The sequence below is a fragment of the Colletes latitarsis genome, chromosome 7, assembly GCF_051014445.1.
Source record: "Colletes latitarsis isolate SP2378_abdomen chromosome 7, iyColLati1, whole genome shotgun sequence".
Taxonomy (NCBI): Eukaryota; Metazoa; Arthropoda; class Insecta; order Hymenoptera; family Colletidae; genus Colletes; species Colletes latitarsis.
In genome coordinates, this window is record NC_135140.1 from 15,937,885 (window position 1) to 15,960,604 (window position 22,720).

A 22,720-nucleotide genomic window follows, 5' to 3' on the forward strand; every position below is an offset into this window, starting at 1 on the left:
AGACGTTCAGAAATATTGGTCTTTTTCCCATCGACCACTCTAATAGTTCAATATTTTCCTATTTCAGTTACGGATAGTCATCAATGAATACGATTATACACGTATACATTATGGTAAATAATTTCGTATGCAATTTCCACTATAATTATTTAATAAAGATTAAATTAATTATTCATTGTTATTAATTGTGAACGTGTATGCACTATAGACGATAAATACAAATAATTATACTGGAATATGATCTTATTAAAATGTTCATAAATTCGAAAATTACTGTAATATTATATTATACTGTTTGTGTACAAGATCAGTTATAATTTAATTTAAAATCCTTTTTTCTCTTAAATATTTCACGAGATAGTCTTCATAAAACAGTAGCTGACTATGTTTTTAAAAAATTAGATTCAATATTAAACGCTGTGAATTAAGAATCAGTAGTATAGGTCTGTATATGGTCAGACATAACACGTACCTATTAAATACAAAAAAATGTAGATCAGTGATGGAGTAGTTTCCCATACAACCGTAAACGATGTACAAACAGAAACATTATAGCACATTCAATAGTTTTCGAGGCAGTTTCAGAAGGAAGGACCATTTTACAGTAATTTTATTCTTCTAAAAGCGAGTTACCAGAGCTCAAATAAATAGGCGACCCTAATTTCCGACGGCTCCGGAAGCATGAAAACTTTCGTTAAAATCCTGGTCAGACATTTCACGGGCGTTAACACCGCAATTTTCTCGTTAGAACAAAAAAATGGCACCGCAAAACCGCTTCTGCTCGAAATGTTTGTTTCGCCTCTAAAAATATAGAATTGAACTTTCAGGTTTGCTCGTTCGACTGGATTCTTATTTATATTTTGATCGATCACGATATAAGAGCCAGTCTCTAGTGCATTAATCTTTAAATCAGGCAACTGTACCTCGACGAGTACTTTCTCATTCCAACAGAATGAATAAACCGAGTTTGGCCCTTCGCGGGCCAACGCAGCCGGAGTAGCGGCCATTTTTCATAGGAACGGATCTGTCAGTTTTATTGTCTTTATGGCAAATAGCCTGTCAACGTGAGATGAGGTTAATAATGGATTTCCAATTTTCCAGCTGCAGGTTGTTCTGGGTTAGGTCCGTTCTCTTCGTCGGTCGGGTCGATGTTACGGAAGAGATTGAAAATCAAAATATCGGTGTTGCCCTCGCTGCAGCCAATTTTCGTGATTAATCATTCGAGACGGAGGAGCGATTCTCCAGCATCATCGTTGCTTTTTATGATCCATCGGGAAAAAATTCTTGTTCAACTTCCGGGATACTCGACTTTCGTTTAATTACGACAGAGTTCCGTTCGATTGGACTTTTCAATCGTTGCGTTGGTAAAAATACATTCACTCGATCAATTTCATTTCTGTTTCCTAAATTTTTATCGATACCACTTTTAAATGTTCTTTAAAACTTAAGTCCAGTATAAACATTCGTTTGAATTTAATTATAAACGTGGACAGTTGTCATTCCTGTGTTAGGTGCATCCTAACGCACGTTGATAGTGTTTTCATTGCACATTAACTGTCCCTCGCTGCATTTAAGATGACCATAAATTGCCTTTATTGCTACACGTTACTTTTAGCATCAATTTGTCGTTTTATGGTGGGAATTACTATCTGATATAACTTGATTTATGATCGATGTAATCTACTTACGATGTGAATTTTTCCTGAAGTTACTTCTCTTCTATCTAGTTTCTTAATGCATGGTCGGCTCCATAAAAAGATGTTTAGAATTACGTAAAATTAAGTGAATATGCTGGAAATTTCCGACGGAAGAGAAACGTAATTTTCGAATAAAAGGGTCCACGCTAAACGCAGCAGCTGCTGGGGCAACGAAACCAGTCCAACGATTAGTAAGCGGCAATCAAAGCTAAAACGAGCTTTTATCGTCGCGATCCGTATCTGTCCTAAGAAATAACTGGTAGCATTTTTATCCAAGGTCACCGTTAAAACGAACAGAGAGCCGCGGCTCGAGAGAGAAAAAGCGTATTTGCGAGCTTCAAAAGTAATAACAATAAATTTGACGGTCGGTGTTTTGCGAAACGATTGCCACGATAACGACGGTCCTCCGCGAAGGTTAAGGCCATTGGGCAAATTTTTACAACTTGGCTGACCGTTCTGGCAAGCTACGCAACCGATCGAACTTTACATCGGGAGTGAATCTCTCATACCCCGGTAATTTTTTTGCCGTGTCAGATCATCGTAAAGTGGAATTTCTATCTTCAACGATTTCTATCATCAGTTGGGTACAAATTGAATTATAGCAAAACGGTAGCACTTTGTGTAGTAGACTTATGGAGGACTCCATATTTGGTACCTCCTGTATCCTCACTTTGATGAAACTTAATGTACATTTTCTAGAAAAATCTCATTTTCATCTTGATTTTGTTAATTAATATTCACTAGTTTGAAAAATAATAGCTTTGGTCAAGTTAGGTGGTTCACTTCATGGAGGACTCCATATTTGATCCCTCCTGTATCTTCAGTTTCATGAAACTCAATGTACATTTTCTGGAAAAATCTCATTTTCATCTTGATTTCGTTCATTACTATTTACTAGTTTGAAAAATAATTGCTTTGGTCAAGTTAGGTGGTTCACTTCATGGAGGACTCCTTAGTTGATACCTCCTGTATCTTCAGTTTCATGAAACTCAATGTACATTTTCTGGACAAATCTCATTTTCATCTTGATTTCGTTCATTACTATTCACTAGTTTGAAAAATAATTGCTTTGGTCAAGTTAGGTGGTTCACTTCATGGAGGACTCCATATTTGACACCTCCTGTATCTTCACTTTGATGGAACATAATATCCACTTTCAAACAAAATACAATTTTCACGTTACTTTTCGTATCCAAACAATTGTGATTCGTCCAATAGTTTGAAAATACTTGCTTTAGTCAAGTTAGGTGGTTGACTCCATATTTGATACCTCCTGTATCTTCAGTTTCATGAAACTCAATGTACATTTTCTGGAAAAATCTCATTTTCATCTTGATTTCGTTCATTACTATTTACTAGTTTGAAAAATAATTGCTTTGGTCAAGTTAGGTGGTTCACTTCATGGAGGACTCCTTAGTTGATACCTCCTGTATCTTCACTTTGATGGAACTTATACACTTTCAAACAAAATACAATTTTCACGTTACTTTTCGTAACCAAACAATTGTGATTCGTCCAATTCTTTGAAAAATACTTGCTTTGGTCAAGTTAGGTGGTTGACACCATATTGATCCTGTATCCTCACTTTGATGGAACTTAATATACACTTCCAGACAAAATACAATTTTCACGTTACTTTTCGTAACCAAACAATTGTGATCCGTCCAATTCTTTGAAAAATACTTGCCTTGATCAAGTGAGGTGGTCCATTTTGTATATTTGACGGGAAAGTTCGTGGAATAAAGGGTTAAATAACCCAGTCTGTGTGTAAACCGATACGCTGGATGCAGAACGCATATTCCTGGTTCCTCTTATCGAAAAAGCATCGATACGAATTTCGGTCGCGTACCGGTGATCGAGGCGTTCTGCTTCGCAGAGCGTGACCCAACTTAACCATATTGACAGTAGCGACAATACCATACGCGTTATGGCTTATCGTATCCCTGGGCCCCCGGCAAACGCGATTTGAATCGGACGCGCGACTTTTCTGCCATTTGTGCGCAGCCGGCTTCCTGTTGCTCTGACAGTTGGACATGCCTTACGGTTCTAGCGTAGCTTGTGCAATAATATCGGATATGGGATAGGGACCTATTGAAATTTTGACAACACCGACTGCATATCGAAACAATGCCACGTACGTGAAATCCCCAAAAAGTTATCCTTTTTTTTCGAAAACGAATAAATATCTAGATCCTCCGTTATTCGAGAAAATCTGTCTCGTGTTTAATCACTCAACTACAGCTAGTATATTTTGCCTTATTTTTCTCATTCACATCAAATCATATATTAAATATAATCAAATACAAAATAAATATATACCAACAAGAATTCAGCATTGCAATTACAAAAATGAATTTGGAAATGTTTTCACGTATCTTCGGAGTTTCGAATCGCGAGAAAAGTGAGAAAGTTTCGAGCGTCCCGATCTCCATCTCCAAATCTCCGGAAGCCCTCGCGTCGGGGCGACGCGATTTTTCCACAAAGCCGAGCGAAAGAGGAGTCAATTAGAGTGCAGAAGATGCCTCTCAAGATCACGGATTCTTCATCCTGACGGAATCGAGTATACGCACGAATAAAGCTGAAGGGAGGCTTTGCTCCCTTGGTTGGGCTCCGGTTCCCAGCCAACGAAAGAGAAACGCTCGTGTATTCGTTCGGCCGAGGGGGCTGCTGGATTTCGAACAAGCACATCCGAGTGTTTTCAAGCACCGGTATGCACTCGAGAGTCGGCGATCTTTGGCCGTGAACGCGAACGACAAATACCGACGGGGTGGCTCGATCCAGTCAAGGACGGTCGACTTTCTGCAAAAGCTGCGGAAAGCTTTTAGCACGAGAGCGACCGTGTATACACTCGCTAACGCGAAGCCTTTTCACCTACGAGATTACGGAACATCGATATTTTCGGCCCGTGACCCAGTTATTTTACCGTGAAAAAAAAAAAAAGAAGACGAGCCTCGGGGGCCAATGCAATTATATTAGGTGCAATAAACCAACAAAATTTTTCGCGCGACGCTCCACTCGGGTTTTCAGGGTTAGTCCGCCATTGTCAATTGTGCAACGTACCCCTCCACTCTCGTGGCGTTTTGTTCTTAGAGAGGGGAGTAACCTTCGGTGGCCTTGAACGACCAATTCCTTTCGATCGGACTATAGCGCGAATAGAGATGTTTCTTCCCAGCGTTTGATAAGTATCGATCGACTTTATGTCCATTGCAATTATTGAAACAGGAAGCTATGTTTTCGTTGTGAGGTAATAGTTGTCATAATCTAAAGTAGAATGCAATTGACATAGTGGGGAGAGGCCTTCGGTGACCTTGAACGACCAATTCCTTTCGATCAGACTATAGCGCGAATAGAGATGTTTCTTCCCAGCGTTTGATAAGTATCGATCGACTTTATGTCCATTGCAATTATTGAAAGGGAAAGCTATGCTTTCATTGTGAGGTAATAGTTTCCATAATCTAAAGTAGAATGCAAATGACATAGTGGGGAGAGGCCTTCGGTGACCTTGAACGACCAGACTATAGCACGAGTAATATCAATAAATTTTTAATAGTCAAGAAAGGGGTGATTCTTCCTATTATACAGATAATATCCTCAAATAATTCTTCCAATAGAAATGTCAAATAATTAAAAAATTCATACAGCGATGGCAGTTTGATTACGAGTTCGCGAACTACCGTTGAAATAGTACTCTTAAACGAGAAATGGAACAAAACCGTTTGAAAAGAGACGATGTGTACCGAAGAATTAAAAGAATTAAAAAGGCAGTAGTGGACTGGGGGGGAGGGGGATGAAGACAAATGGAATTGAAAAATGTGATGGAAAGGAGAGAAAAGAAAGCATTTGAGCGCAAATATGTCAGCTGCAAATGAATTGACCGTGAGATGAGAAACAATGCCTCCATGAAAATAAAACATTTCCACGCGGAGTGAAGATGACCGGAAAATGTGAAAAACGTGCCTGAGACGTCGGTGATGACGCAGGGACAACGTGCTTGTCTCTGACAAAGTGGGCGTGTATTAACGCAGACACGGTCTCTCTCGTATAAACCATCTCTGTTTTCATCCGGGATTTCGCTATTGACAGTAAGAGTTATGTGTAAATAATACCAATGGGGAGTAGAAAAGAATTCAAAGGGAATTACTGGGTCACGAATAATTTTAATGATCTCGTTTTCACTATTTGTCGTAGCTTCAAAGAATGTTTATTCAGATCTTGTACCCGAGAGTAAAATTGACTAAAAAACACTTTCGAAACAATTAAGCTTCGATCTTCCATGTTCTCCGCATTATCGAAGAACGAATAAAAATAATTCAAAATGGGGTCGTTTGTATTTGATCCAAAATAATCACGATAAATCAACGTCTAAAAATAGCTAGACTGTGGGCGATCCGAAAAGAGTGTCAAACTTTGCGGAAACATAAAGACGAACGCCAAGTTCGGTATGGCCGCGTGGGAGTAGTCGATACTCGTCGGAAGTATAACGAATCCACGCGTTTACTGGGGAAATTTAAGTCTCTGGTACAATTTCATCCTCCATTATTGGAAACGAATATTCCAACATGGTCTCTCGAGTCCCTAGATTCCATGAATGAAGCCCTCGACCTATTTTTTCGTCCACGCAGCTACCACCCACGCACAGCGAGGAAAATGTTTGAAGGTGTTACGATATTGTGCGATTAATCATCCTCGTGTCGTCGTGAAATTTCACCTCATTGAAAATTACGAATTAAGTAGAAAGTTCACACTTTCCGGTGTACAGGGCGAGGTACTCGAGGCCACCTGAATTGCTCCTGAGACGAGGAGAAAAGATTCGGACCGAGGTTCTTGAGTATTGGGGAAGTCATCGCGTGGTTCCATTTCTTTAGTTCCGAGTGGAAGCGTCGAGGACGTTTAAAGGTCAACTTTTTAATTGGAACGATATACAGAATGTTCGGATACTAATGGCGATCTTTTTATGGAACGATTCTGCGCGCCAAAGCAAGAGAAAAATCAACGAAATTGTTTGAGAGACTTATTAATTGTTGACAGTGGTAAAAAAAGAATTTAGGTACGATAAATTAACAAAATTTGGCGCCAGTCCGCCATTGTGAATCGTGCCACGCCAATTCTCATAACATCGTGTTTTTAAGGAGTGTAGCTTTCGATGACCTTGAACGACCAATTTATTTCGATCAGACTCTAGCGCGAACAGAGACTTCTCTTTCTAGTATTTCTTCCCGTTGTTACGAGAAAATTTACACGTTTTCATTGTGAGGAAACATCGAGAAAAATATTCCTAAGCCTCGAAGCTGTCGAAATGAATTCTTCCAACCCTAACGATTGAAAAGACCCCTCATCAGTTGCAAATATCTCACTTGATATTTTAGGAACACGAAGATCACAAAAAACAGAGATGACAAACAACCCTCGTTATTTGGTTCCCGTCTCGAGTCCTCCGGCAAATCGGACGGTTAAAATAGATCGAAGTGTCGAGAACCCATGAACCAAAATTCCCAAAGCTCGGGTATCGAACGACCGTGGGATATATTTTTCTTATCCGTCGTCGATTCCGCTCTCCATTGGCGTAACTGTTCTTCAAAGGGGACGGCCAGAAATCGCGCCTATGTGCCTGGCAGCGAGATACGATGCAATCGAATCGGGCGTGCTCGTTTCTGTACTGATATCGACGAAAGAGACCGTTTGGAAGGGGCACGTCGAATAGAGGTCAGGATCTCCGCGGAGGCCTGGGCGGCGATTGTAAAGCTCTCGTAAAATGGGTAACATCGTTGTCATTTTACGAGATCCACTGTCCCAACGATTCATCGACGCCGCGACACGCTGCGAATTCGGAATTCTCTTCCCCCAACGGTACTCTGCATTTTTAAGACGTCGCCCCCCTCGCCATCGAGTCCATTTTATTTTATTTTATGCAGGCCACCACCGGGCAAGGTTTATCGATGCTTCTTCGCCACGTCCAGGAAACTCCTGGAGGGAAATTCACGACGACGTATACTCACTTCTACACTATAGACTCCCATATCCGAACAAACAGCGCGACAAAAATAGTTAAACAATATTAGATCGTCTATATAAGTTTTGTATCAGAATTTAAAGCAATATTTCAAGCATCCCCATCGAGAATCGTCTTCTAAATTCACTAAAAATCACCCTATTACACTTCCCTGTTTTCCTTAGGGTGGTCGTAATATTTGCTTCTCCCATTTTTACACGGAAGTCGGTGACTTTGGGGGTTCGAAATCTTCCACTTTCTGACCCAATCGAAGGGCCAGCTGGTACGTTCTCGGGTACGATCCGGGGACATTCTACTTTCCATAAGACAAGTTAAATCCCGTGACACCCACGCTCCTTCTTTTTCCCCCCTCCTCTAATCTTCAAATTTGCTTTCTGATCCTGACGCGGCGCCGAGGAAATCCCAGCGCAGCCGTCTGTCGATTTTAACTCTCTTCCTCGACGTGTTTCACGAAACGGCGATGAGAACGTCGATATTTTCACTTTGTCACTCCGTGAAAATACAAGTACAAATCTCTAGATTTTTTACTTTTGTTTACCGAATTTCACTGGATCGTTCGCGTCGAGATCCACGAGGATTAAAAATTTCTTTTCGTATCTTTGTACATTTTCTCTGCATCTCATGGTTTGATTATGAAGGAAATCACGAGTGGCTCGTCAGAAAAAATTTGGGATCACACACGTGCAAAGAGGCGCGTGGCCATTTGCATGACGACGTGCACGCCCACCGTTTGACCTCGAGTGTTGCAATCTTTCAGAATAACGAGCAGCTTTCGGTCGTTAGATTATGGTGGGTCACGCGTGCATTGCAAATAACAGACAGCCGCGTGTGCAGCACCGAGACCGCCCTTTTTCAGGGTGTCGCCTCTCAGGGCCACCACGAAAATAACCACGACGACCTTAAGTCTGTCTGAGTATAGCGGTTCGAAAGGGGACACGAAATGCACTCCGTCAAGCATACGTACGCTTCTGCTTGGATGTTTTCTTGGAATTAGATTTCCCTCGTTGGTACGCCAATGGGAAATGCAGTAGTTTGCAAACCTTTTGATACTCTCTGTCGTTTGTTTCGAAGGGAGTCTTTATTGACGAAATGGTTGTAATCTTCCTCGACTCGTGAGTGTTCCTTTTTACCAATTGAAGCCTCAAACGATGTGTACAGTCGCTGACAAAATATACACACAATTCTTGTACTTAATAATTACTAGTTGTCGATTTCAATCAGCAGCACAATAAACGTATGGTGACTGTACAAATTAAAGATTACTGAGCCCATTCTGATTCATGTTTGTCCATTGCACTGTTTAACGTGAGCTATAGTTGGCGCACGTGTCACCGGGTATATTGGAGTTCGAAACGTGGAAGAAGAGGGCGGAGATCAAGTTCACCGTCGAACCTAGAACTCGTGGGCGGGATTTCTGACTGTCGTGTAAGAGAATTGTGTAATAGGTCCATTGGCACCGACCCAAAGTCTACGGTTTCGCGATCGCGCCAGAACTCGGAGCTTCAGAATCCGAGGGTAGCGCAGGTGGGCCGAGATGAACGTGTACGAAATTGGGTCATACGCGGAGCAGTCGTTGCAGCTGAACAATTAATAGACGGCAGGTCGAAATAGTTGTTGCAAATGTTGTGCAACGTTTGCACGAAGTTCATGTACAACCATGGTCGCGGTGTTTGCCAGGTGCTTCGACCGGGCGTCGTGCTTTCGCATCCACGGTCGTCCATTATCGACTGAGGAGCGATTATTAATCGAAGGGAACGGTGAAAATATCGAACAACGGGACGATCGTTCGCGGTATTATCTGTTGCATCGAATTAAACGAGCTGCGCCCGTTTGTTACGTCTTTTTCTTCGGGCGTTTCTCATCGAAACATTCTCTTCGATGCAGATCGTTTCGAATATTGTGTCCCATGAATATAAATCGAACGGGACGCCGGAGTATTTGTATTGTTCGACTACTTTCGACGAGGAAATACTGAATTTCATGCATCGTAATGGGCAGTTCTGTTCGTCGACCAACCTTCGCAACGGCCACTTAACGAATCGAAATTATTCTGAACTCGAGGCATGAATTAATTACCGAACTGTTGAACTTGGTAATTTTTTTTTAGCTGGGTTACAATGGAATCACGTAGCCCTGTTTCTGAGAAAATTGGTGCACGATGCTACTAGATTATAGTTATATAATAATATTATATAATATAATATATACGACCATTTTTATGGGGGTCTTCCCCACTTTACGGGGTCAAGGAATAACTTTTCGAACATTCTTGGAATTTCTATATATTCTTCGTCAAAATACGCGTTGCTTGCCTTCCGAAACATTAAAGTCCTCCAATTTGTTCAGGAGTTATGATTTTTTAAACATACGCACGAAATTTCAGGAGAACGAATCAATGTATGGTCAGACATTGTATTTTCGGTAAGGAATTTTTTTCTCGAAAGTGCATAGGATTTCGAGGGTATGTCTATTCACCAAAAATTATTGTAATTGACCCCTGCAACAGAAAATAATTTTTTCAGAACGATTTGAAAATTTTTTTTTTCGTCGAAAAATTTAGGCACCTACTCGAATTTTTTTCTTGATAGTGGGTAGGATTTCGGGGGTATGTCTATTCACCAAAAATTATTGTAATTGACTCCTGCAACAGAAAATAATTTTTTCAGAACGATTTGAAATTTTTTTTTTTCGTCGAAAAATTTCTACACCTTTTATAGCAGACGATCGGTATGTAACTGGAATCCGAATATTTATTTCACAGCGAATTACGGAAATTTATAACGTTAATCCCATTCAAGCTGCCACCATTCACTGCAACAGAGACGTGACCAATTTTAGCTTTATTCATTGGATCGCGTCCAAGTTATTTTCATTTTCATTTCCATTTGCTCACCGTCTGTCGCAGACGTGTAATTCATGGCTAAAGGTGCAAGGGGTTAGAAAATATGCATAGAATATTTCAAGAAATCCCTACCCCGGGCTTCAATCCTGCAAGAAATACTCCTAATAATTTCCTCAGGCGTGAATCAGCCCTCGCGGAGCTAGAAGAAAACCAATATGCAAAGTGAAAGGAGAAAATGGAAAAGTTTCCGAAGAAACGCGAAATTGCCTGTAGACCTCGCCATTTCTTTCATGTTCCCGGCATCGCTGCTTGAACTCGAACTCACAGAAGTATACGAAACTCTGCTGGACATGAATAAACATGTTTGGTCAAAGCTTAGTTACCGATTCGAATCCACCATTTTCTTTCTTAATCGAGCACTCTGAAGTGGACAATAAGTTTGGACGATTTACTATTCACTAACGTTATTCTTTGTTCGTGCGAAAATGGCGAAAGAACGTTTGACGCGATCGCGAGATCTTGTAAAATGGCGCCTCTATCTGGTAGCTATTCGTTGCTTCGATGATAAACGACTCTGATACGAAATTGGAAACGCGATCTACTATCCATAGCCGCGAATTTGCAGCGATTATTTATTGTTATTGCCGCAGTTTTGTTCGCGTACAACGGCTGCCAAGCTTGGGACCATGAAATTCACGATGGAAGAAACGACCTTAACCTTGGACCACGAGGACTTAGGTTTTTCCCAATAACTATCTTTGCATTTTACCAAGCAAGAAAAGTTAATAATAAACTTAATAATAAAAGCTGTTCCAACACTTTTCACTAAAGTGTAATTTCATCGTAATCTATACTACAGCACGAAAACTAGTTTTGCGTTATCGGAGAATTAATTTATTTGCACACAGTGTTTCGAAATTTTCTGAATATCTGCATTCGTGAATTTCCCATGTTAGTATCGGGAATTATGTGATGCGACTATGCTAATGCGTCGCCTAGGTGCTGCGTGTAACAGTGACGCATATAGGGTGATCCGCCTAACTCGAACACCTAAAGTATCTCGTTTGCGTTCGAAGGAGCAAAGACTAGAAAATATTTTTCTCGACGATTAAACTTCGTACAAGTAAAATAACAAATCAGGTTTTGAGTCAAAATTTATCACATGTGATAAAGTTTGTCTTTCTATCGACTGCAATATAAAAAGTTTTAATAAGAGAAATATCGATGAACTTGAAATTTCGAAAAACATGATCTTGAACTTTCCAGGTAAACATTATCCTATCTTTGAGAAATTTCGAGTGATCGAGTGACATGTAACACCCTGTATATAATGGAATCTTAGTAATATACGTGCAATCAAATTATGACTGCATACTAAGTGCGTTGGTTGCCAGCTGCATCCGCACGCAAACAATGGCAATGTTACTGTTTGCACGACAGTGTCTTTGTTACTCGGTTACGCGCATTGTTTATCGAGAGCTTAAGCACTTGCACTTATGTCTCTTGGCGACTGACGCGAACAAACAGGAGGATTTTATAAGTAAACAATGTAATAACGAACATTAAAACTGTCTGTATCGCTCTTTATTCGTAATCAATTACCTGCAAAGTGATTTCGAAGTGTAGATAAGTGTTAAACTGTTCTTTGTTCGCGATAGACTATTGCAGAACAATGATAAACTTACTAATGGGTTCTCTTAAACACAGACCATCTAAAACCGACCTCGAAATCATTGATCCTCCGAGAGACATAGCATCCTAACACAAGTTGCAGTGGTCTAATTCAGATGCAGAACAGGCAACGTCAGAATCTTAAGTCGTCTACTTGCGGATGGTTCAGGCATAAATTTTTCGATAGCAGTTACCGACATTTTGAAATTTAAGTGCATTCTTTGGGGTGCAACCATCTGATTAGGGAGCAATTGCTTGTAACACGAATATCGATGATTCAAATAGGTAGAGAATATATGAACTTCATGATCATAGAGTTACATGGCTACGCCATTGCTGGGTTACTTGGTCGATCAAATGAAAAATCTTTGATTGATAATTATAGGCCTTGATCCTCAACACTGGTGCCTCAAGATGGCAAGAATTGTAGGTCCTAACACTGTTACCCATTAAACTAACTAGTTAATGTTTATAGATTGATGACTAATTAGAGGAGATTGTTATCAACTGAGGCATCTTGACTAATTGAAAGATCTACGATTGACGATTGACAAGAATCCTCTCGTGAATTTCAGAAATTGATGAGGATCGTATGTAACAATAAGTCAGGAATTGTGGCATCGTGAATAATAAAAATCCCAACCTTTTCCATCTCAAAATCTGAAAAATATTCTTGGAATTCAGTTCACCCAGCAGGATGATCTCTGTTACACAACTTTGGAACGAAAAGAATTCAGCTTTGAAGCTACCAAAAGCGATCCTTCAAATTCTTTCTTCTCCCACGTGCCACGCATTTTATTCCACTTTCCTGGCCACAATATTATCGCGATTAAAACCATCCACATTGACTCGTAATGACTTATCCGGTGTCTGTCGACGAAAGTCCACTTTCCACGTGGGATCGGAGAAAGAAAGACAGGTTTTGGAGTAGAGTATATTCTGCAATGGCGCAGAACTCGCGTCGCATAGAAAGAGAGTTGCACGTCGGGGGTGGTTTTCTTCCACCCTTCCTGGACCCCGGCCAAGTAACTTTTCTACTTTGCTTTCATCGTGATTCCTGGTCGCCCTTATCAGGAACAGTTTTATACGTATTTTTGTGAACTGCTGGGTCCGTTCGTTCGTTACTGGTCACTGGAAACGTATGATGCTTCTAGGACTTCTTTCAATTACTCCGAGAAGTGGAACGCCGCCCTTTTTGCCGTTTTAAAGGCAACGCTGGAAGTTTCTTTTTCGCTTCAGGATGGAATTTCAGTGCTTGACGTTCGACCTTCATGGTCAAGGATCCCCTCGTCGATCGTGGAGTAACTTTTATGGAAGATGAGCGCGAGGTAGACATTTTGCAATCGTAATTGGATGGTAAAATTCTGAACGCTGATGTTTCAGTAATTTTTCTGAAGTATTCGGAATGACAGGCTAAGGGGGCAACTCCAAAGGCTTTACACTTGGATGTAAAGCTTAAAAGCTTAACGTTGAAGTAATACTTCAACTTTCGAAGCGCGAAAGCTCCATTATGCGAGGGTCAAATGTGTCAGATGTTTTGACACGACTCATCTGAACCTGTGAGTGGGAATTAAATCGACAGCTTCCAAAGCTGCAACTTTGAGAAATAAACAAGGCTACGGTTGATCATCTCCATAGAGTTATGTAAACTAACGTAAATATATTACTAATTAATGTCGCGTTTCAATGGTGGCTAACGGGGTTGAAGTTGGAAGTAAATATCACGGTAGGTTTCACGGGCACAGATAATCGTACGGATTAGTTCAAACAGAGTAACGATAGGTCTGGGGCTGGATATTTCTCTTATTAGCTGTACCGCGCGCTCCAATTTAATACGGTTAAATAAATAGTGATTCGAAACGTATGTACGTTAGCGGCATAGCGAAGTTCGTGACAGTGAAATGTACGATTTGCTCCCTGTAGGAAAGGTCTCCCGGCACCTGGGGAGTCATCAAAACGAGCTTGCTGCTGACCGCAATCGACTCAGATTCTCAGTTGATCAGTTCGAATTAGTTCAGGATGCGCGACTGTGGCCTTCCATTTGCGGATTTCAACACTAACGCGAACCCGATCGTCGATCTTTCCGGTAATAACGTTACTATATCCGACAGAAACGACACATTACTGATAATCGCTGCAAAAACATTCCTATCTTCGCAAATAAGCAGCCATCTTGCACATTCGAAGGCAGAATTTAAGGACGACTCAACGAGGCGCCAAAAATCATTTTGTATTCTCTGAAAACTATGATATTTTTACTTAATTGAAATTAAACAATAAATTCACTATATTTATTGTTCGTTTGAGTTGTCAGACGAGTATCACACGGGCTTAATTTTAAATTATTATCTGTCTACGTTTCGAGTTCTCTTCAGAACCCATATTAATTCGCGTACAATGCAAGGAAAGGTTCTATTTAATTTAAACGCGGTAATGATGGGACCTTTCTAAAGCATTTGTGCAGTGTGTTTAGTGCGTCGTAAAAATCTGTGGGAATTGAATTCGCAGATTAAATAAACTATCGCGCACCGGAGACGAACGGTAGTCGTCAAAGTGCAAGTGGAATTTCATTTTGACGAACTTGAGCCGGCATTTGCAAGTATTTCTCAATCAAATTTCCCACCCTCGCCTTTGCTCCTCATCAAACACACGGTTCCCAGATTGAAGCATGCAATCAGTCGCAGAATCAACGAGTCACTGGGAGCACCTCTGCAGTCAGACGCAACATTTCCCAAATTATTTTGCCACGAGAGCGCTGAAATTCTGCCGAATCGTCGAACAAGAAAGATTAAAATGGTGATTTTAAATTAAAACACGAACGTAAACGTGTGAAAATGTGGGATTGCTGTAACAATTTACAAATATTCCAGTCACTGCAATATTATAATAACGATAGATTGCATACTGGCCATCAAGAGCAACTGACGGACCCGATTTTTCGTCATTAAACGAGGGACTATTGTGTCACAAAGATTATTTGCTGAAAATTGCATTTTTTTTCGTGAAAATAATAGTGGGAATGAGTTGCAAATGTTATTGTATTAAGCACAGTGTTCTGACAAGAAGCGTGATCAGATTATTGCAGTTTAAAAATATGACACAAATACGTGCTAGTTGGTCCGTTCACCTGACTAGTTCGGAAGCATAATGCTCCGATACTTTGTATAGTATATTTACTTTCCGCACCTATCGCTTCAAAAGTGCACCGAGATCCAACGTTCCAAGCCGTCTTTTATACTTTCACATGCAAGACGCTGTCAATCTTTTTTACTCCATTTAACCAACGCCAAGGAAAGATATTTTTATCTTTTCTGCTTGCAGAGACGAGCTGCGTGGCCTCCTTTGCCGCAGAATCCTCAGAATCCTTGAACAGTATTAAAAAAAATAGAGTTCACGCTTCGGGTGTCGGGTAGAAATTCTACCTAAAGGAACCGAGCTAAAATCGAAGACGATAATTTCGATTTTTACGTGAATTTACATTTTAAACGTTTTGATTCCTTCAAAGTGGATCGCATATTTTTTTTAACAAAAACAATAAATGATATTCGAGCGTAACACCTTTGAAACTTCACACTCAAGGTCATTCGAAGGTCATATCATCGTACACTCAATTTTTCTTGACCTCAGTTATTCTACCTCGCTTCTTGCGGCTCTGTGAATTTACGGACTGAGTAGTTTGCTTCCCTTTTATATTCTCTGCAAATTCCTTTCTCACCTATGAAACGGGAACACGGAGTTTTTAACAGAGAAAATTTCCGATAAGGAGAAATTGCATAATTTTGGAAAATCGCGAGATGAAATCAAGGGGGAAAAGCGTTTGAGAGGATCGTGCGCGACGATTATAATATTCGAAGCTAATCTTGAGGATCGGATGGCAGGGGAAAAGGTGTCGATGCAGCCTGGACTGTTCAGGGGGATTCTGATTAATGAAGATTCGAAAGAATCCCGGGCTCTTTGGGAATACACGTGAGCCGATCGATGGAAATGAGTCAGCCGCGCTCTTTCCTACATAGGTAAATAGGTTAGCGGCATTGGGCGTGCGCCTTTAAGGCTGCTTTGCTCTTCCTTACGAGCCGCTTAGCGAATCGATAGCAGGAGAAAGCGAAATGTCCTCCAAACGAAAACGGTGAATCCCGTATATGCAGGCTGCAATCGGCCACCCCCGGCGTCTTCTGTATCTCGCGCCCCGTTCAGCGTCGTTAATGAACTCATTACAGATTCGTTGATCCACCAGAGGTAGTTGTTTATTATGCCCCGAGCGAAATGCAAACTTTCCTTCGTCGCTACCTTGACTTCGTTGGTATCTTTGGCGCATATTCTGTTTGCTTTCGCTGCACGTTTGATGTTTGTCGGAGAGGGTAATATCGTGGGAGGCTGAAAGTTTGTTGGCTAAGGCGTCATTGTTGATGTGCAGACGCGGCTTCGCGGAGATAGGGAACGAGTTTATCGGTGTATCGATGCAACCGATTAACGATGAAGACTGTAATTCTGTCGATAAACGACGAAGATGAAACAAGTGTATCTACCAAGCGGTTGACGATCAGTGCAACATTGTTGAGATTAGTCGAGGAATGTATCAATGTTGAAGTACATCAACTGTTTCCAATCGATGAGGTACATGACAAATAGCTATGAGTTTTGTTGATGGATACAGAAGTGTTTCAACGTAGATATCTATGGAGTCTAGAATTAGATTGATCAATCTGTTTATTGTAACGAGGATAAAGTACAAGGTCTATTGAGAAACACATCAATATTAATATGTTGTGGACTGCTCACAAAGGTTGATGAACAACTTTCGATGGACATGAATCTCCCCTAATGGAAAGCTACCTTAATCAAGCCAATTTCGTTTTCTATCAGACGTCTATCGATTTCCCAATTTGCAGAGAAACGTATTGATCATTGGAGACAATTTAAATCTGCGGAATTGTCTCAGGGAATCGAAGAGCACCTGAGCCACAATACGATGTCCTAGGATTCCATTATCGGACGCAGTAAGAACTCCTACAGGAAATCCTTTCCCATTTTGAGATTGCTCTGGCCTCAAGGCGGGCATAGTGTTTTGAATCGCACCTGGAAATGATTTCTGAACGAACTAGGCGAAGAGAAATCACCTTTGGTATAAGGAACTAAATTAGTTACAAGTATGGAAAAGATTGCTACCTTTTTCGGATAACTGAAAAGAGGTGAAGCCTATTTCACTTCAGTTAACCGGGTAATATCGCATAATAAGTAATTTATTGCGTCCAGTTTATGAATCAGAAGTTTCCATTCGATGAGATATGATTATAGCTGACAAAAACTGTCTCCAAAGAATGGAGACATAATTTTCGAGTCAGAAAGTTTGTAATTGGACATTTATTCACGCGGTTGTGACTCGTGTACCGCTAGAATCTATTTCCAACGATGGAGTGCCATAGCTGACTTCGAAGTGGGTAAAATTAGCAAATTGACTTGATAAGTTACGCAACGCCGCTTCTATTATTAGAGGTTCGAAGTTTAATTAAAGGTCGAAGGGGTACATTCTTGCGAGATAATGAATTTAATTGCCAAAAATCGATTGCCACACCGAGCCCATTAAAGAGTTACGAAACTTCAGCGAAGTTGGTGTTTAAGTTAGACGAAATCGATGTAATTGTTCGAATTCGACTCGCGAGCTCGATGTCTCCTTTCATTATCGTTCCTCTAACACGATGAAAAGGAGCAATATACGAGGCACTTGTACTTGAATGTTTTCTCATTACTGGTAAAAAAGACTTCAAACTATAGTTGAACTCGTTATTACTGTCTTTGGAATATTAATATTGCAATTATTGTTAATTAAAGCAGGACATGGGTATCAATTGTTAAATTATTGCAATTACCCTGTCAGTTCTATTGATAATTGCTTTAGTATGCTAATCGTCAATAAGTCACGTTTTCTATTTTGCAGATAACTGGGTCCAGGATACTTCTGATGTGAATAACTGCATTGCGATCGAAAATGACGAATTATCGGCGTACAATGTTACCAATATCTCGTTTTATGGTAACTGACCAAGAGTTATACTACTTGTTAGTAACTGATATTATGTAACAACTTAGTTATCGTCAACATTGCTAAGTATCTTTGTTGAACTGTTGCTAGATCGCTATGGCGTCGGTATGTAGTTAGCTAAGTAGGCTAATTGGCGTAAGTTATGTTTCGAGTATTGCGGATAATTGGTCGAGGACACTTTAATGTCCTTTAATGTTAATTATCAGTGCGTCGTGGTATTAACGTTTCTGGTAATTGGGTCAAAATAGACTACTTGTTGATAATTAATTCGACGCGTGATGTTATTAACGTTTCTGGTAGCTGATAAAAATAGCGATCAGTTGGCTCAAAATAGTCAATTTTTTGGTAAATGATTCAAGATCCAAAATGGCGAATGTTCGGACGATCACACGAACGAAGTAAATAATTATTTTACACGTGATTAAATTTATCTTCTATTGCCTTCCAGTTTATTGTGACCTCTGCCAAATTTCTGAATTAATTCCCAATATGTCTAAAATAGGATTTAAGCTGGGGGAGAAAGGTTGAATTTTTTTAATTCACACGTCGTGGGATGGGGGTCATAGAGGGTGGTTCCAATATGGAAGGGCTGAATGATTCATTTGTTCCGATTAAACCTCGTCCGACGCGACCTCTTTGTCATTGTTGTTAATCGAGAAAGATTATCAGCAGGTTCGATGTAATGAGCAATCCTGACGACGTAATAACAGCGGACGGCAATCCGATCGTCTATCGACTGGTTTGTAATTATGCATTTCAGCGAAACGGACAGACAAGCTCCAAACAGGGGGGGAAGGCTGCGTAATCGAAAAATAATTACGCAATGCCAATCAAAACTCTGACACACATTTCATACTGAATCAATCTGTGGGATTTATGGGCCTTCATGACTGTTTTTTTAACATGGGAATAATAACAGAAATTTCCAATTAGAGTAAGATGAAAGTTTCAAGTCGCAGTTACGAGCTCTAGAATTTCCCAATAATAACAGGCAATAATAATTCGCTAAAAAATGATCGAAAACAGATCTCCAAACGGTCTTAGAGCGAAATCCACTCTGCACAAGTGGAATATCCTGTGCAGAGTGGTTATTCCGGGGCCAGACTAGGAATCGATCATCGATCATCGATCAGCCTCGATTTCGAGCAATCCAGTATTGCAGCGTCACGTCTGTGAATGGCTAGGAATATTAACGCAATTTATCAGATGATCATTATCCACTGATTTGCACGCGTGCACGATGCTATGTGTGCATTATTGCAAGCTCGCTAATACCTAATTGTTCCGTCAAAGCTGCCACAGCCCACGATCGTCTCTGGCGGGGTTGCTTCGCGATCCCAGACGCTACGGAACGAACACCGAGGGGTAGCAGACGTTGTCGACGGATCGAAACAGTACGCCTTTTCACCTTTCGCGGGCTCTCGCCTTACGAGACCTGAATTTCGGGGTTCCCCGTGGGAAGTCATTATAGCCAAAGGACAAGAAACCCCCCCCCCCCCTGTTCGCGACGAAGACAAACGAGAATCAAGATTACGCGCATTCTGAACTTTCCCCGATACGATGCTACTTGGAAGATTTGCTATTTGCCAAGAGACAGTGCAGCGATATAACAAAGATTTTATTTCTGTGACATTTACAGGAGAAAGTAAGTAAAAGATGTAGAATAAAAACTTTACACGCGAGGCTTTTCAAAGCTATCGTCAAGCCAGATGTCAAAAGGCGTTATTTAAATTTTGCTGTAGTTAAACTTTTTTTTTTTTTAATGGTCAGCGAGGCAGAACACGGGAGAATGGAGATGAACAGATATTCGAGCGTAGCATCAAATTTAGTGAAAGCAAATGCAATACACTTTAGCTGCACGAGGGCTTCGGGGATCGAATCTAGTATCGAAACATAGAGCGAAACGAAACGTCATTAAATAACTGGATCCTTCCATCCAATTTGTTCGATGCTGAATTCGTTCGCGTTTCCGAGAGCTCTTTTGTTCTCGGCTCGAATAGAACGCGAAGATATAATTCAAAAACTTTTGGTATTTATTTTATAATCACGCGATAGTTTTGAAGTAGCCACGGTTTTACAGACACTCGAGGCTTCCTAGAAAATTTCGAAAATATTCGAGACCTTTTAGTTTTTCAAGGTTTTTTTTTTTTGTATTTCAGTAGCTGTTCGAGGCTGGACGGAGTGTAATAACTGGTCACGCCTGGTGTAGTTTCCATTTTCAAAACGTGACATTTCTCTACACGCTACAATTTACCCTTATCCACTGTTTTAGCGGTGATTTACAAACCTATTATTGCGTGGGCGTCGAGGCCTGTCCGACGCCAGAAATTCACGGAAATCCGTTCGCGCGAAATACGCGATAACAGGGTCTAGCAAGAACTACAATGGCGTTCAATAAATTTTTTCCCAGTTTGCCCGAAGGATAACCCGGACAGTGACGCGAGAAACGAGGCAGATACCGCCGCCATGCAACTCGTGAAACCCCGTCTCGGCCGTAGATTTTCATAAAGCCGATGTAGTCTTCGTATTATTACGTGTCCTGCTTCCTGGTGCTTCAATAATTTATGGAGACGTCTAGAACGACACATGATGCTCATCGATTATGAGCTCGAATCTAGAAACTTTCGAGCGTGTTACGCTCGCGACCTGTATACGACGAGATGAGCCTTTTTATGGATCTGTTATTGATCGCCATTTCTCATGCTCATTGTTAGACAAACTGCAGTACTCAATGGACTTGATTCAACACAATATACGATATTCTTAGTAGTACACTAGAGTTGGGTAAATTTAATCTTCGAATAACGAATAAAATTAAGAAAAATCGCAAAAAAATTTGGTTCGATCGATGGATTAAATTTATATTTGACTATTTGGTATTGTTTGGAACGCATCTACGTAGAAAAAATTTTAAGTTATCGTTCATATCTTTGAGAAAATTAAGAAAAACTGTCCCGACTGATCGGTCCGGAGACAAAATCTGCTCCAATCGAGAATCCAATATTACACTTGGCTTTCCTTAAACCGTATTGAACCAGAAATAAACCTGTAGTTAAATTTCCAACCCGTTATCGTTTCGAGTATTTGCCAATGTACTTTGCTTCTTTTACGAGTTATTAATTAACCCGAATTTCCCACGGATTAAGAGTAAATGCACGAGTCGCCGCATCGAAGAGTGGAAGCGAGTTAACAGGATTTTCTTAACTGACACTTTGTGAAACTCGAGAAAACCTCGAAAGGAAGGGAGCTGGGTGACACAAAGGTTACCACGAGGGAAGAGTGAAAGGGGTTGAAGCGAGCGAAACAAGAGGGCTCGCGACGTATCGATTAACGTCCAGACGAACTTGACACAGCACGGTGCAGGGGCACGTGGGCGTTCGAGGGGCAATGTGGGCGAGGGGGGTATCGAAAAAAAGGTTGGCAATAGTCAGTGATGGGCTCAAGACACTGCGAATCTCTCTGCAAACGCTACGATCTCGACACTCTGGTACTCCTAGCGAAAGCTTCGAATTAAATACGACTCAAAATTTAAAGTCTTTAAAATTGTGTAGAAAATGAAATCTCTACTTTATCTTTTGTTTTGTTATCAAACAATCGTAGGAACGTTTCGATTATTTTAAATCATCGAGGTTATGGAGTCGTTCAGTATTTTTAATATCCCCGAGGACGAGTGAACTAGAATTTCGTGTCTGGAGTGGTTCGAATCGCTTTACGACTAAATTGCTTATATGTTCGTGGTAGGGGGAGGGTTTGAACGCCCATTGCTAGCAATAGTAGGCCGCCTACCCTACGCGATTCGGTTCCCAGTGCACCCCCGCTAACCACCCCGTTCCGCTCGTCGAAAAATACCAACTTGACCGAGTTCGGCTGCGCCCTTTCTCTTGACCCGGCCCACCCACCGATTTGGGAACCGTGTTTGCAGCGTAAGTCGCGCAGATTATCCGGATGAAAAACGTCCTCCGAAATTGTTACTCGCGTGGGCGCCAGGAGTAAATTGCAGAGTACGTTTTCAATTTTCATTTCGTTGGGTCGTTGTTCGTATTTATCTAACTGCGTTTGATATTTTTGACACCTTCCTGACTCTTCCAAACATTTTAAACCTACGGATTTTTAAGGTTCTCAAGGGTTACGAAATTTGAATCAATTACGATCTTTTATGTTCGACGAGGTTAAAATAAAATGCGATCGTAACGAGTGAACCGTATCGAGAAAGATGTGCGTTCATGTTCGTCAAAAAGACTGCTGACCCTCTTCGAGAGAAGCTCGATCGAGATTCCTTTGACTATTTTCTTCGATTTTAAAGCAACGTAATCTCCAGGCATTCCTTCGATCGCTGGAACTGCCATGCGTCCCCGGCCCGTTCCAGTTCCAACGCATACAATTCAAATCGATCGTTCTTATTGTCGGCGTTATCGTGGCCATTAATCAAGGATGCCTCCGCGAATCTTGTTGCGTTCATT

At 40.9% G+C, this 22,720-nt stretch overlaps 1 protein-coding gene across 2 annotated transcripts in view; it reads left to right on the forward strand.

The window, feature by feature from the left end:
• LOC143344104 (octopamine receptor beta-1R) overlaps nt 1-22,720 on the forward strand; it is a 107,132-nt gene that overhangs the window by 36,406 nt on the left and 48,006 nt on the right. The window contains exon 4 of one of the 2 annotated variants that reach the window (XM_076769789.1): nt 18,156-18,251. The exons of the other annotated variant lie outside the window; for it this stretch is intronic. Within the exon in view, the coding sequence (XP_076625904.1) occupies nt 18,156-18,251 (96 nt within the window). The remainder of the gene's footprint in view (nt 1-18,155; nt 18,252-22,720) is intronic. 2 annotated transcript variants of the gene reach the window in all.